A 15,113-nucleotide genomic window follows, 5' to 3' on the forward strand; every position below is an offset into this window, starting at 1 on the left:
TGCCGAAAGGATGGAAGTTATTAAGTTTTATAGTAATAATTGGTCAAAGGTCAAACATTGGCACCCTATATTATTATTTATAGTTTTACAGTTAATCAACTATACAATCAGAGAATATATTCCAACAATATTAAAACTACATTAACTTGCTGTAAATTTTAATTTTAATTATAAAGGCCAGAAGTTTTTTATACAGAATTACAAGTGAAACTGAAGAAATTAAGAAAATATATATGTAGGTGATTTTCATAAACCAAAGAAAAATAATTTCAAATTAGTTATAATTGATAGTAAAGGCATTTTGTTTTCAGAATTACCTTTCAAAGTCATAACGTATAGACGTTAAAACACTTGAGTATTATAAGTGGAAACTCCATTTTGATTAAGTGATTGCAAAAACTTATTAGACTCTCGCCCATATTATATAACTGTTCAAATTCCTCATACTACACGAGCATTGGGTATATGTTAAAGTTTTTGCCAAAAATTTATTAAATTTTATTCCAATTATTACTCACCTGTTGCAATTAAGCAATTATTAACAAATGAGTAATAATAGATTGTAAATAGATTGTAGATCGGAGGGACACTTGTGCCTTACTCGGTTCCTTAAAAATCAATTTACAATCCACAATTATGTAAGTTACAATAATTACAATGATAAATCACAGCAAATTTAAAAAAACTTTGAGCGGCATTTTAAAAACAATGTAATGTACAAATACTAATTGTGTCCATTTTGAAATTATCAATTGAAAATACTTCAGGTACAGTGGTATATTGTTCACATAATAAATATAAAGTGAAATAGTAAAAAATAAATTAAAAATACAATAACCTATTGTACTCATTTATATACATTTACATATACATATTATTAATATACATATAAAATATTCTAATATATTCAAATTCCTAATGTTTTTTTTTTTCAAATTTTTTATTTTATTTTCAGATTTCTATTAGTATTAGTCTGCCTAATATTCAGTGTCCTTTCCACAATAGATACATATCAAGATTTTGCAAATGAAACACTCTTTTGGATGGAAATATGTTTAGTTGTATTTTTTGGTGTTGAATATATTGTTAGATTATGGTCAGCCGGATGTCGTTCAAAATATATGGGTTTTTGTGGTAGATTACGTTTTATAAGGAAACCAATTTGTATTATTGGTAAGTATAAGTAATTTTGTAAATTTTTTAAAATTAAATTTCTAAAAACTAGACCGTATACTTTACAATTGTGTTATAGTATATCTAAGTTTTTGGCTCAATTATAAAATGAAGAAATGACAAAAAAAAATTAGAATTTACGCAGTTAATTGAAATGACCTACATTTTTGGATTTTTATATGATTTATATATTGAGAATGTTATAAATTACCTTATTTAAATAAAGCATATCTAGAAAGAGAAATACGCACACATCCTTGAACTGCAACGACGTAATTTGAGGTCTCTTAGTCACGAAACATCAATTCGAATAATATCAACCTTAATAGTAAAGAATTTATTATACAATATTAGGCGTGCATATTTTACAATTTATTACATATATAATAAGGGAAAGGTTGAGTAGGAAACACACGTCTAATAAATTGAACAAAAGATTGGCCTTAATATCAAAATTTATTGAATTCCAACTCAGATCCTAATATTTAGAAACGAAACATTATCGTTCATTAATTTCAAAATTTTCTTTAGCAATGGCAATAAAATGGTGCCATTATCAGAAGAATATCCAAAAATGTCCAAATTTCTTATCATTCTGTTATACCATTGACTAAAGCAAAGCACTTTTAAAATATTTTTCAAAGCTTAATTAACATTTAAATTATTTCAATTGGTTTGTTATATAAGAAAAACTCAAACGATGCTTTTTAAATTCTTCCATAATACCCGTATTATCCACTATTTTCTAAATGTTAATTAAATGTTAAATAATTTCCATTTTTACTGACTGAATTGCATATTATAGGGGAGGTTATGTGATAGCAACAAATTTAGCATAGATATCGAATTTTCGGTTGAAACGCACTTTTCCATTGTAGGGAAGCGTAAAAAAAATAATTTTAGAGAGATGTAAGTCAGTCGGTCTGTCGGTCTTTCTGTCTGTGTGTGCGCGCGTGTATCTTAAGATCGGCTGAACCGATTTTGATGAAATTTTATATGTGAATTTATTTTGGCTATGACACGGAAGGATCAGGGCTTGGAAACCGAACTAGGGGCCGATTTTACATTTTTTATCATATCTACGAAACGGATTGATGGAGTTTCTTGAAATTTGATATCTTATTTTTAGTTCTTACCGAATTTTTCTAGGTATGTTAACTAAAAGCTTACTAGAGCCCTTAAAATTGTAAAGAAGAGTTTAAAACGCATTTTCATAATCTTCTGTATCACTTTCACTAAACTAGACAATATAAATTGCGGTCGATTATATGCTGATCACATTGAATTTTTTTCTATACCATACTAAATGTCGAAACTCAATTCTAGAAGAGATTCTTTTTTAATGAATTTCACTTTTAAGTTTCAACTTTTTTTAAGAATTTTTACCAATTTAAATAATTACTTTCATTTTTTCTTTCTTGTTATATTTTTTGGAATATAATAAAATTTTCAATATTCAAGCAAGGAAAAATGTAATTGAAAAAAAAAAGTAACATTTTTTTCCTTTTTTTTATTTATGGTTTTAAATTATTGAAAATGTTATCGAGGTCATACCCCAGGTTTGTTACAATATAAAATTTCTAAAGATTTTGAAAAACTTCAGTTCATTTCCCTTAAATTAAATTCTCTTCTTCGAACTAAAAAAAAAGTAAACATTTATAAAAACAAAAAAAAAATAAATAAATACCCCAGGATCCATTATTGGTTGGTGTTAAATTGCAATTTTATGTGTAAAGAATTTTTCCACTATGAATACTTTAAAAAGGACTTTTTAAAATAATTTATATTGGATTATTTTGTGAACTTTTATATACAAATGAAAAATTTTATAAATTTAAAACAATTTCTAAAATATAAACGGGAAAACGTTGAATTATTTTTACTTTTATTTATTTAAATTTGGCAATTAATTTTGAGAAAAATACTCATATAGTATTCTGGGGTTCAAAAAATTTCCTGATATTGCGTCAAATTTTGAATTCATGAGATAATCCTAATTATATACATATATGTGATATTTGGCCTTGTTACTACTCACATTCTTGAACATAACACCAAAATTTGATTCTTTCATTTGAGTATCACTTGAAACTATGTAAACATAATTTCGTTTCGGAAACGTTCTTTCAATAATAAATAAAGCAAATACAATGAACAGCTTATTAACAAAATAAGAATAAAACTGAAGATTTGGGACATTCTCCTCATTAAAATTTAGTTTATATTAAATATTTTTTTAATTTCGCAATTAAAAAAATATTAAACAAGTAAAAATGTTTCAGTCGGCACGAACCGATAATCTGAGTTTAAAAGTTTGTTTTTAAAATATTTAGGGTTAGCGAACCCATGTAACCGCTCTATAGGAACTTGACGGATATGTGTCTGACTTACAATTGGATGTGTCCATCTGCCAAATCTTATCAACCTAACTTTATTTATTTTCCGAATATATAAAATTAGATTTTGGAGTTGTATTGCCGAACAAGTACAGCCGTTCCATTTAAATTTTTATAGTATATGTAGAATATATAATTGGACATACTTGTGTCATACGAAATTTCATATTTGTCCTTCATTAGTTTTTGAAATATTTAATATAACCTCTGTGAGTTGTATAACAACTATCCGAACCCGTTGTCTAAATCGGTCCAATTGCAATAGCAGCCGTCTACGACTGACGAAAAAGAAACAACTTGTGAAAGTTTGATGTCGATTGCATTATTCGTTTTTGAATCATCATGCGATTTAACGGATGGACGGACATATCTAAATCAATGCAGAATTTTTCACTGAGCAAGAATACATGTCCATATCGCAGATGATTGTTTTAAAATTCATACTAGAGTTTATATACCCTTCACAAAGTTGCAGGTTTTAATTATACAATGGAGGCGAATCAGAGATACTTGTTGCTTTTTTGGTTTTACAGAAATTAGTTAAGCGTACGGCGTGAAAAATATGGAATTTCGCAAAATTGAAATTTTATGAATTTTTAGGAATTATAACTCTGAAATAAACTAACGGTTAATTTCGAAATATCTTGTGTCAGACGAACAAACCTACGGACACAGTGAAATTTGAAAGTACATTTTTATATTATAACTGAAAACTCAATACCCTTAATACATAAGTACAAATTAATATGAAAGGGAATCATAATTATTATTAAGAGTTTTCAATATAAAAGAAAAAAAAATTCTCTCAACATAACAGAAAAAAAATGGCTATTTATTTCAATAATAAAAGATAATGATCCTTATATATACTTTCTATTTCTATTCTCTTCTTTCAATTCAACCAAGTATACTTAATACTATTAGCAATTACAATAACAAAAAAAAAAACAAAAAATGAGAGAAAAAGAATCACTCAAAAAAACCAAAGCACTACAAAATATAAGTCTCTTCATTTGAGTGTTTATATCTACATCATTGTCTGTCTAGCTAGAATTTTTTCTCACACTCTATTTGAAAAAGCATTTAATTTAAATAAAAAAAAAAAATAATACACTTGTTGCTTACCAGTTAACCATTATATTGGTATAATGCTTTTAAATAAGTTGGAAATTTTCTCTTGAATTTTTTTTTGTATTGAGTAGAATAAAAATTAATGTGTATGTATAGTGAAATGAAGTGTTCTTTTTATTTTTGAAGAGTTCAAGATTTTTTTTTGGTTTTTCTGGTTTTACTTTAAATGATAACTAGTTGATTTTATACTTTCATCATTGATTCTTCTAATTAATTACATTTCCACATAATTTATTTATTTTTTAATAATTAAATATAACCAAAATATTTAAATTCAATAAAAATAATATTCACTTTAATATTTTTAATTAAATAATAAAAATTATCATGAGGATTTATTCTCATTCTTGTATGTGTAACAAGCGCACGTGTATTAAAATTTTTAAAATTATTAAATATTCTCTTTTAAATACAACCAATACAGCTAAGGGCGTGAAATGACCGATGACTTTAATAAAAACTGAAAAAAAATTGCTTTTTTTTATAAGATGTTCATCCAAGTTATTAAACTGCGTTCACTCGATTTAAAAAAAAAATAAAATTTATTTCACACAATTACAATTATTACTTAAAAAACAGATTCTAAATATAATCGAGATTCTAATTAACAGTTTATTTAATGCTACTGTTATTAACACTAAATTAAGACTTTTCCGATATCTTAAAATCTAACGGTATTTATACTAATGAAAATTAACTTCATTTCCGGCCTCGTGCAAAATTGTAGACGTTACGTCAGCACTTTCTTCATGGTTAAACATGTTCGATTGCAGACGCTGTGCCAGCAATTTACATGTGAACAGAAATTAGTATTGTACTAAAGATGTAATTCGATGCCTCTTGAATTTGTTACTTGACACCGTGATAACTTTCATATATCCCATTTCCACATTACAATATAAACTCATATTTACTCATATTTACATATATGTACAAACTATGTACCATGAAAAAATTCTGTAATTGTAGACTGGCAGTGTAAAAATTTGAATAATTTTTTTTTTAATAAAGTGATTATATTTCTGGCAGAAATTGGTAAATTCAATTTTATATTGTGACTTTAAAAATATCAAATTTTTTTAAAATTTATTTAATGGGTTTGGAAGTTTAAATTTTATTCGCGGAAAAAACAAAAAACAGTTTTCTTTATATTCGTTTCGAATATTGCAAATTATAAGTGAAAATATTTTTGTTTTAAAAAAAAATTTAAAATAAAAAATTTTTTTAAGAATTTCAAGTTTTGATTCTATTCTCTGGACTGGGAGACACAACAATTTTAATAAAATACAATTTTATATTGCTTTTTTCTACCTACCCACTAAATGAATTTTAAAAAATCGAAATAAAGTTTCATTTTATTTTAAAAAAAAAAAAGTTTTTGCCCCAAGAGTATTGACATTCCCACAAATGGAAATTTATTTTTCTTTATTTTTACTTTTTTTTTACTTGCTTCAATTTTGTTTTTTAATTGGGAACGAGAAAATATTAAATTCCCATTAGGGTTTTTTTTTCTTAAAAAGCAAAAAAATAAAACGTAAATAACACTGCAATTATGCGCTTCGAAAAAGATTCCCTTGTGATCCTTTTGTTTTTTGTTAGGACACATACATATACACGTGAAACCAGGAGTTTTTTTTTGTTAAAGAGTCCCTTAATTATTTTCCAAACCCTTTTAAAAATAACTAAATTCACTTCGGTTAAAATAAACTTCTAACATCAAATATTTGTTTTTTTTTATTTTATTTAAATTGTAGGGATGAAATTTTTAATATGAAGCATAAAAATCTATATATATTATGAAAAAATACTCAAAAAAAGAATAATATTTAAAAAGATTAATTTTTATATTCTTATTCTCGTTATTCAACTTATTAAAGCATTACTGTGAGGCCAAGAATTATTCCGAGAAAAAATCACCGCGGCTCTTCACGAAAAGAACAAAATACTTTAAGCCTATGGGAACGTACCCGAACGTGTTTCAAACTGAGTTACGTGCTATTAACATATAATCATTCTCGAGGGAGAATACCGGGCACGATAAATAGTTAAAATTTCTGACAGCAGAAAAGCTGAGTGTAAACTCAATCAATGACGCATGAGGCTAATTGCGGAATTGTGTCGCAAACGGTTCGTGTAGAACTGCAATGAGAGCGCGGTTGAGGGGCGATTGCGGCGATTAAAAATCCTTACGCAGCTTCAAAAAACTTTTCTTCGAATAGAAACGCTTCAATAAAACCATGGGCATTAATAGGAACCGCAGGTGAGATAGCTCACTAGGATTTTGTGAAATTACTGTGAGCTTACGGAAACAAATTGATGGCAATTTTAAATTCCGGAGAGAAATGGAGAAGAAAGTTCTCAGTGCTCTGTTGGTGTATAGACTTGATTTCCGGGAGAAAGAAGGTGCTGGAGAATTATGTTTTTATTGCAACGGATTCACTGAAAAAATTTGTGCGTTCACTGTAAAAAGACATTTTAAGTGCAAGTGATCAGTCAAAAAATTTTCTAATTAAACTTTTCTCATTTAAAAATCTTTTCATGAAAAAATTTCTCAGTAAAATTCACTTAAATAAAGTCAATACTTTCCAAATTAATTAATCATCATATTAAACTTGAAAACTTTTATTCCTGTGAAATGGAAAAAGCGAATTAACAGGTTAATAAATAATTAACTTCTACACACACACACACACACACCTCAAACCCACTGCTAACATTAATTTTCTAAAGAAAATAAAAGAAACAAATAATTTATTGTCGATTTAATGGTGTAAAAGTTTCAGTAAAATAAAATTTCCATTAGGAGAAAAAAAAAAACTAAGCCAAAAACTATGCAATTAAAAATGATGGTACCGCAATAATATTGAATGTAAAAGAGCAATAAATTTTGAAAAATAAAAATGCATGAAATAAATTATTTGAAATTTTCAAAAAGAGCTAAAGTTCATTCGTAAAACAAAAAAGAAACCAAAAAAGAAGAAATGTGTTCCCTCACGCAATAAAATCCTTTATTGATTACACGCACATACGCATATTTCTTATGTTCTTTCGTATAATTCACAATAATAATATTATACAAGGATTAATTTGATATTTTATACAACACTGTTTTGCGATATTCCTTTTAATTATTGAAATATCAGAAAACAAAATTTTTTATGACTCTTAAAAATGATGATGGTGTGATTTTAACATACACTAAACACATTTATATACACTATATGCGCCTTTATTATGAATTGATGTGGAAAAATGGTATATTAAAATAAAAATAAACACAAAATAAAAATTTTATATAAAAGAGGATTATTTTTCAATCTGCCCACATTTTGTTTCTTTTTTGAAGTTAATAAGAATCTATATTGAATATTAATTAATGACGCTTAAGTATTTTAATATAAAAACTTATATATACTTTATATTTGACTGAGACTTTTAATATTTTTCAAATTTGTGAAATGAAAGATATTCTTTGTAAAAATATAAGGGAAATCGTAGGATCTGTCAAATATGATTTTAGCAAAATTTCTTTTTTTTTTGTAAGCGAGCGATAGAACGTTTGCTATCAGAACGTGCGCTCTCTCGTTTTGGCACATGGAGAGCGTCTACCCTCATTTTTTATTTTATTCTCATTTTTTATTTTATATTATTTAATATGTTGCTCTGGTCAGAACAATTTTTCAAAATCTTACTAATTGAAGCGATAAGTGGACAAAGGGCTTAACTTGCATTTGCATTCTGACACTTTTTTTCATTAACAAATTGTAAATATATTTATTTTTTTGTTACTTATAAGTCCTATGTGCACTGCCAATCTCGTCTTCTATTAAGTTTCTAGCTATAAGAGTAATCACAGTTGAAAATACATCAAATTTAATGATGTTCTATCCGAGCAACTCGATTTTCGTCAAAATATAAGTTAACTCCTTTATCCACTTACCTCTTCAATTGTCAAAATTGATTTTTAAAATTACCCCGTGTGAATCACCGAACAATGAATCTAGTAAAATGATGGTAAAAACAAACCCTTTTTAATATTTTTATATTCTTCATCTTTTTGACTTATTGCCAAAAAATACTCAAAATAAAAATTAATCTCATAAAATATTGCGTACTACCTAAATTTCATTTTTGAGTTCTAGCAGAAAAACACACAATATGTGAAAAAAATTTCTTCATCTTTAGAACGTGAAATCGCAATAAGTTTTATTGATTTTAAATTTTTCATTAAGTGCGTTTGTAGTATGTGTGAATGAACGTGTGCTTGATAATTTTCTCCCTTATAACTTTCTTTTGAATTTTTTTCTTAAATGAGAATTTGTAGAATTCTTAATTAGTGCGAGGGTGTATTTATAAACACCGTAATAAGTTTTGCTTTATTATTTACTCTTAATTTACCGTACACGCTAGAGGGCGGTAATTCATACAAAATCCGCAAAAAGTCACTTATATTTTAAAACATTGATTTAAGATGAATTTTTGATCAATACTTTTTTGTGTGTTTTAATATTAGTGATTTTGCATATTAAATATGTAGATAATTTTGAAATTTGTAACCCTTTTGGAATGTTGTTAAAATTAAAGCGAATTTTTACAATAGCTTATATAGTGCCTCGCTTTCATTATTTTCATTTTATTTTTTAAACATTTTTAAACTAAAAAATAAATTTCTTTGAATATTATTTTGAATTGTTATTACTATCCGGTTAAAGAAAGTAATTGGCATTAAAAATTTTAGCAATTCGACTACATTTTCTATTAAGTAACCCCAAATCTTAAATATATGTAAGTAATTATAATTAAGTTAAAACTAATATTTGAAAATATTAAAATAAAAAAATTTCATTTAATTTTTAATGGGTAAGATGTAGTCGAAATAATTGTTAAAACCAAAAATCACACACTTAAAAATTTTAACATATTAATAAAAGGGCTATAAATGGAATTAAAATTCCATTTTCAGTACTCTCGTACATTATTATTCCCAAAAAAATGACTTGTTTTTTTTTTTATTATAATCCTTTAAATTTTATTAACAAGGACTATATTGTTGTAATAATAATAATAAAGAATCCTTTTCACATGTCTTCTCTTAATTTTTGGGTATCAACATAAAAATTTTTAATACTCTGACACTTTTTAACTTTTACTTTTTTTTTGCACTCAAATATTACGTTGAATTCAACCTTGGATTATGTTAAATCATATTGTAATTAAATTAAAATTTTTTATTTATTTTATGACTTAAGAGTATTTATACCTAATGAAATCAATTCAACGGGGGTTAAGTTTTTTAAATTATTACTTATCCAAATTATTATAAAATTAAATTTTACTGTGTATACTTAAAGTAAAAGGATAAAAGATTATATTTTTTGTGACGTTTTATTAGTATGATTTTTTTCTCACTTATTTTTACGTTATCTTCTTCTGCTGCATATCCACTTTTGGACATAAGCGATCATATGATACTATTTACTAGTTGCTGATGTTTGATGCGATCGTTGGCCGTATGCGTCAGTTCCCCTATATTTGAAATACCTGTTCATTGCCTAATACTTCTTAGTCATGACATCTGGTTTCTTCAAAGACAAGGGGTATTTAATTCAATTTTTCATTGGACTATAAGCTGAATCAATTCGTATTTCTCTCCTCTCAAAATATGATCAAAATAGGACGCATTTTGTCGTTTAATTCTTTGAAGTAATTCTCAGTTTTCGCCAATTCTTATTAGAAATTCTTCGTTTGAAATATTTTCTGTTGATGAGATTTTCAGTATTCTTCGGTAGACCTACATTCCAAATGCTTCGAGTTTATTTATGTTTTTGATTTTTATTGTCCAAGACTCCATCCCATGCAGAAGGACTAACCATACATAGCACTTCATAAATCTTGTGCGGATTCTAATACTTAAATCTCTGTAACAAAATAGTTTCTGGTATTTTAAAAAAGCTTCTCTGGCCATTTCAATTCGGCATTTGACTTCTCTACTGCTATCTTAATCACTATTTAACCAGCTTCCAAGATATTTAAATTTAGTTCGGTCGAAAGGTTGTTGATTTTGATTGACTATTATGAATTTTTTTTTGAAGCATTGATTGCAAGCCCTAAATTTCTGCTGTGGTGGTTAATTTTCTCAAGTATGTATACGTCAACATTAACAATAAAATTATTTTCATCCCTATATGAGATTTTGATCCTGATCAACTCAAAAAAATTGACTCAGTTGATTAACGCATCTGGACGGTCGATCTGCCTCCAAAAATATATATGCTATAACAAGTTTTAACCAAGAACAAAATGTCGGCGAAAAATTATATTTATTTCTAATAATTCTTAAAAACAGAATTGGGAAACAAATTATATGCTGATTTTCGTAACTACCTACATAATGAAATTCCACAAACAAACCACCTTCTATACTTTAGCAGAACAATAGTCACTACCCATAAATTTCTATTTAAAATTATATCTGTACCTTGTATACAGGCTTAAGAATAATAAATGTTCTCGGAATTTCAACATTAATTTTCTTTACAACAATTAAATAAATAAACATGAATTTGAGATAAGTTTTATATAAATTGGTTTAACATATTTTACATGGTTATTTTATTTTTTGGATAGTAAATAAATATTGATACAAAATTGCTTACTCTATAAGAATACGAATGATATAATTTATAATGTAACAACAAAGCGTATATATAAGTATCAAGTGATCAAATCAAATTAGGTCATAAACATTATCCAAAATCATTAATATAAATGATTTGTTATTATATACCATCCGCAAATATCTAGTATACCAATATAACAAAAATGTATTTAAAAAATCTTTCAACATAATGTTATGGTAGCACTCCCAATATTACCATTATCATTAGTTCTGCGTAAATCCTCCTATGTTAATATTTAATGTCAATAATAATCAAAAAGCAAAAAAAAAAACAAAAATAAAGTGAAAGGAAAATGCTTTCCTATCAGTTTTGCTGTTTGTTTTTCTGTTTGTATCTTTCTCTCTTCTATTGATTCATCGAACAGAAGCGGGTTCAAGGGATATTACAAACTAACACAAGGGTGATATATACTTATATAATCATATTCTTACTATTTTCAGTATTGTATACCAAATGTAACTTAACGCGATCATATTAGTGTCAGTCCGAACAAGATTTTTTAAAATGACTCTTTTATACAAAAGTCATGTTGATGACACTTAGCTGAATTTCGTAATTCTCTTGTATAAAATAATCATATTGTATGAAAAAGTCATATTGATTCCTAAAAAAAATTAAAAAGCTTTCGAAACATTTGGAGAAATTTGAACTATTACGACCGTCAGGAGAAGTCATCGCCCCAGTAAGCTAATCTTTTTAATTCGTAATACCAATCCGCTGCCACTCTCAAATGTGTTCTCGAAAGACGAAGTAACTTTCACAGCTACGTTAAATTAATTTATAATTTCATAATTAGATGCTAGAATTACAACAATAACGGTATTAATAGTAATCGAATCCGACCCTGTATTAATTCGCATATGTACATTCAGGTAGAAAAATAATATTTTATATCAGCAATCAGGACAGTAAGGATAAAACCTTGGGATAAAAGCTTCTTTAATATTGATGATGATAAATAAGTGTACATAAAAATATATATGTATGTTTATATGTATGTATATTTCAGTACAATGATTGTTTATTTAAAACAATATTTTTATTGACGTTATACAGTTAAATCAAAGGCCTCTTAATAGGTCGTTATTTCGATTGTTGAATTTCATTTTCGGTTATCCTTTTCAATTTCTGTAAAAGAATTAAACGAATAATTTCTTCATATTTAATAAAAATATTTTTATTACATCTAACAGGATTTTATTTAAAAAAAGAATTATCAAACCCATGGTTTATAAAACAGCACATTTCCCTCTAAAGACGACATAACTTTGCGTCTTATAGAAGGAAAAATAAAAGACCTATGCTTAGCCTATGATTTGGATATAGTTTTTTGATGAAACTGGAAATTTCAAACCTTTTTGATTGCAGTACTTTAATCAGGGTTTAATAACACTGAAATAATATTACAAAGAATAAATCGAAGGAACAAAGACGTAACTGCTAATCTACTGCTTTACTTAGACAATTTAATTAATGTCGATATAATTTAATTGCTTTGACAATTTAAAATGTATTTTTAATAATACTATTATTTTTCGTTTTTATTTTCCAGACTTAATTGTTGTGGTTGCTTCCATGGTAGTTTTATCAGTTGGTTCTAATGGACAAGTGTTTGCAACAAGTGCTATTCGTGGTATACGATTTTTGCAAATTCTTCGTATGTTACATGTTGATCGTCAAGGTGGTACATGGCGTTTATTAGGCTCAGTAGTTTTTATTCATAGACAGGTAAAATATTTCGAATATAAATAAATTTATTATTTGAAGTCAATTTAATTTTTTTTTAATTGTATACACAACTATTTTGCAGGAATTAATTACAACATTGTATATTGGATTTTTGGGATTAATATTTAGCTCATATTTTGTATATTTAGCGGAAAAAGATGCTGAACCAGATGGTAAACGTAGTGATTTTCGTTCATATGCTGATGCATTATGGTGGGGTGTTATTACGGTAACGACAATAGGTTATGGTGATACAGTGCCACAAACATGGATGGGAAAAATTGTAGCATCATGTTTTAGTGTATTTGCGATATCATTTTTTGCATTGCCAGCTGTAAGTTAAAAATCCTTTAATCAATTAAAAAACCAAAATTATTGCAACTTTATTTTAATGTTTTTTTTAGGGTATTTTGGGTAGTGGTTTCGCTTTAAAAGTACAACAAAAACAACGTCAAAAACATTTTAATAGACAAATTCCAGCAGCTGCTATGTTAATACAATGTTTATGGCGTTGTTATGCAGCTGATAAAAGTTTTCATAGTGAAGCAACATGGTTAATACATGTCAAACATGATAGTGATTCAGCACAAAATAATTCAAATACAGTATTGCCAACACAATTAGGAAAGGTAAGTTTGAAATTTTTTGAAATGTTTTTGTTGTTTTTAATCATAAACTGTCTGTAGTACCTATTTAGTATAGTATAAGTTTTCGAAATGCTTTTGGTGTTGTAGAAATTCTTTTAGAATTTTAATTACTTTATATTATTATAGTTGTATTTTAATTATAATTTTAATTCAATGTTGTTCGTACTAAAATTTTACATTTCAAATTTGTAAATTGGATCATCGTATTTAACATACAAACTCTTATACAAAAACATTTAACAAATACAATTCGCCCATTAATAATCTTACACACATTAATAAACTCAATCAAAACTCCATATTCGATTTAATCTGCCCTTATACAATATAACTACTTTATATTAAATTAATTTTTGACATGCAACATTCTAATATTTTGAAAGCATTCCTTTATTCTATACGTAGACATGCCAGTAAATATCAAATATTTCATAAGCGTCCAAAAATTAGAGTGACTCCTTGTTACAATTAATAATAAAAAATCTTCACTTTAACCTTTTATCTAAAGGACTACAACATTTAATTTCGATAACAATTTTTTATAATGAAATTGGTAACATATTCAATTTAACACTTTTAATAGCCTACAATTTATCAAAATAAAGAATTTAAAATTTACTTTTCTGTATCGATGCCATCTGTTAATGGCCTTAAACATTAAAAATTTTATTGTTATAATATACACACTTTAACTTATCGTGAAAGCAATCAAATAAAAATACAATAAAATAAAATAAAATGCCTTTTTAATATTGTACGAAAGTGTTTAATACAATGCGTAGCTATTAATTTCTTAGATCGTATCCTTAAATCTAAAAAAAAGCTGAAAAAAATAAGAAAATCACAAAATATTTTGATTTCTCTTTTTCCTTCCATTTATCGTTTTCGTTTATATATTGTATGGAAAAAGAAAATTTATGAAAAATAATTACCTAAAAATTTTAACAAAATGAAAAAAATAAAATTGAAAATGAAAGATGAAAAATCACAATACAAAATAAAAATAAAAATTATAAGTGTTAATGGATTCTTAAATGATAATGACTGTCATAAAATTTTAAGTGCTTAGATACAAAACAAAAACATGAAATTATTAAAGTCCTTATCTAAAAATATTTTGGTACTTTAACAAAAAAGTTCAATGTATCTTATGAGTTTGGAAAAAAATTTTAGCAATACATAATTTCAATTTGAAATATTGTGGTAACTACATAAAATTATTACATTCTCCTATAAATATGCAATAATTATACAATAATAATTTGATTACACATAATAAGAAAAGAATGACATTGATTATTTTCATTTTGGCGTTGAATTACTAACAGGTTTCAGCCAAAAAATTTTCAATCAGTATT

General features: G+C 26.2%; 1 protein-coding gene across 2 annotated transcripts in view; it reads left to right on the forward strand.

Moving 5' to 3' along the window:
* Nucleotides 1-15,113, forward strand: part of LOC129613937 (potassium voltage-gated channel subfamily KQT member 1-like) — an 80,601-nt gene that overhangs the window by 43,116 nt on the left and 22,372 nt on the right. For both annotated transcript variants that reach the window (XM_055528282.1, XM_055528283.1), the window contains exons 3-6: nucleotides 956-1,173; nucleotides 12,933-13,108; nucleotides 13,191-13,442; nucleotides 13,513-13,737. In XM_055528282.1, coding sequence (XP_055384257.1) covers nucleotides 956-1,173; nucleotides 12,933-13,108; nucleotides 13,191-13,442; nucleotides 13,513-13,737 — 871 coding nt within the window. The remainder of the gene's footprint in view (nucleotides 1-955; nucleotides 1,174-12,932; nucleotides 13,109-13,190; nucleotides 13,443-13,512; nucleotides 13,738-15,113) is intronic.

Source organism: Condylostylus longicornis, unplaced genomic scaffold (genome assembly GCF_029603195.1).
Source record: "Condylostylus longicornis isolate FDR11 unplaced genomic scaffold, ASM2960319v2 ptg000098l, whole genome shotgun sequence".
Lineage (NCBI taxonomy): Eukaryota > Metazoa > Arthropoda > Insecta > Diptera > Dolichopodidae > Condylostylus > Condylostylus longicornis.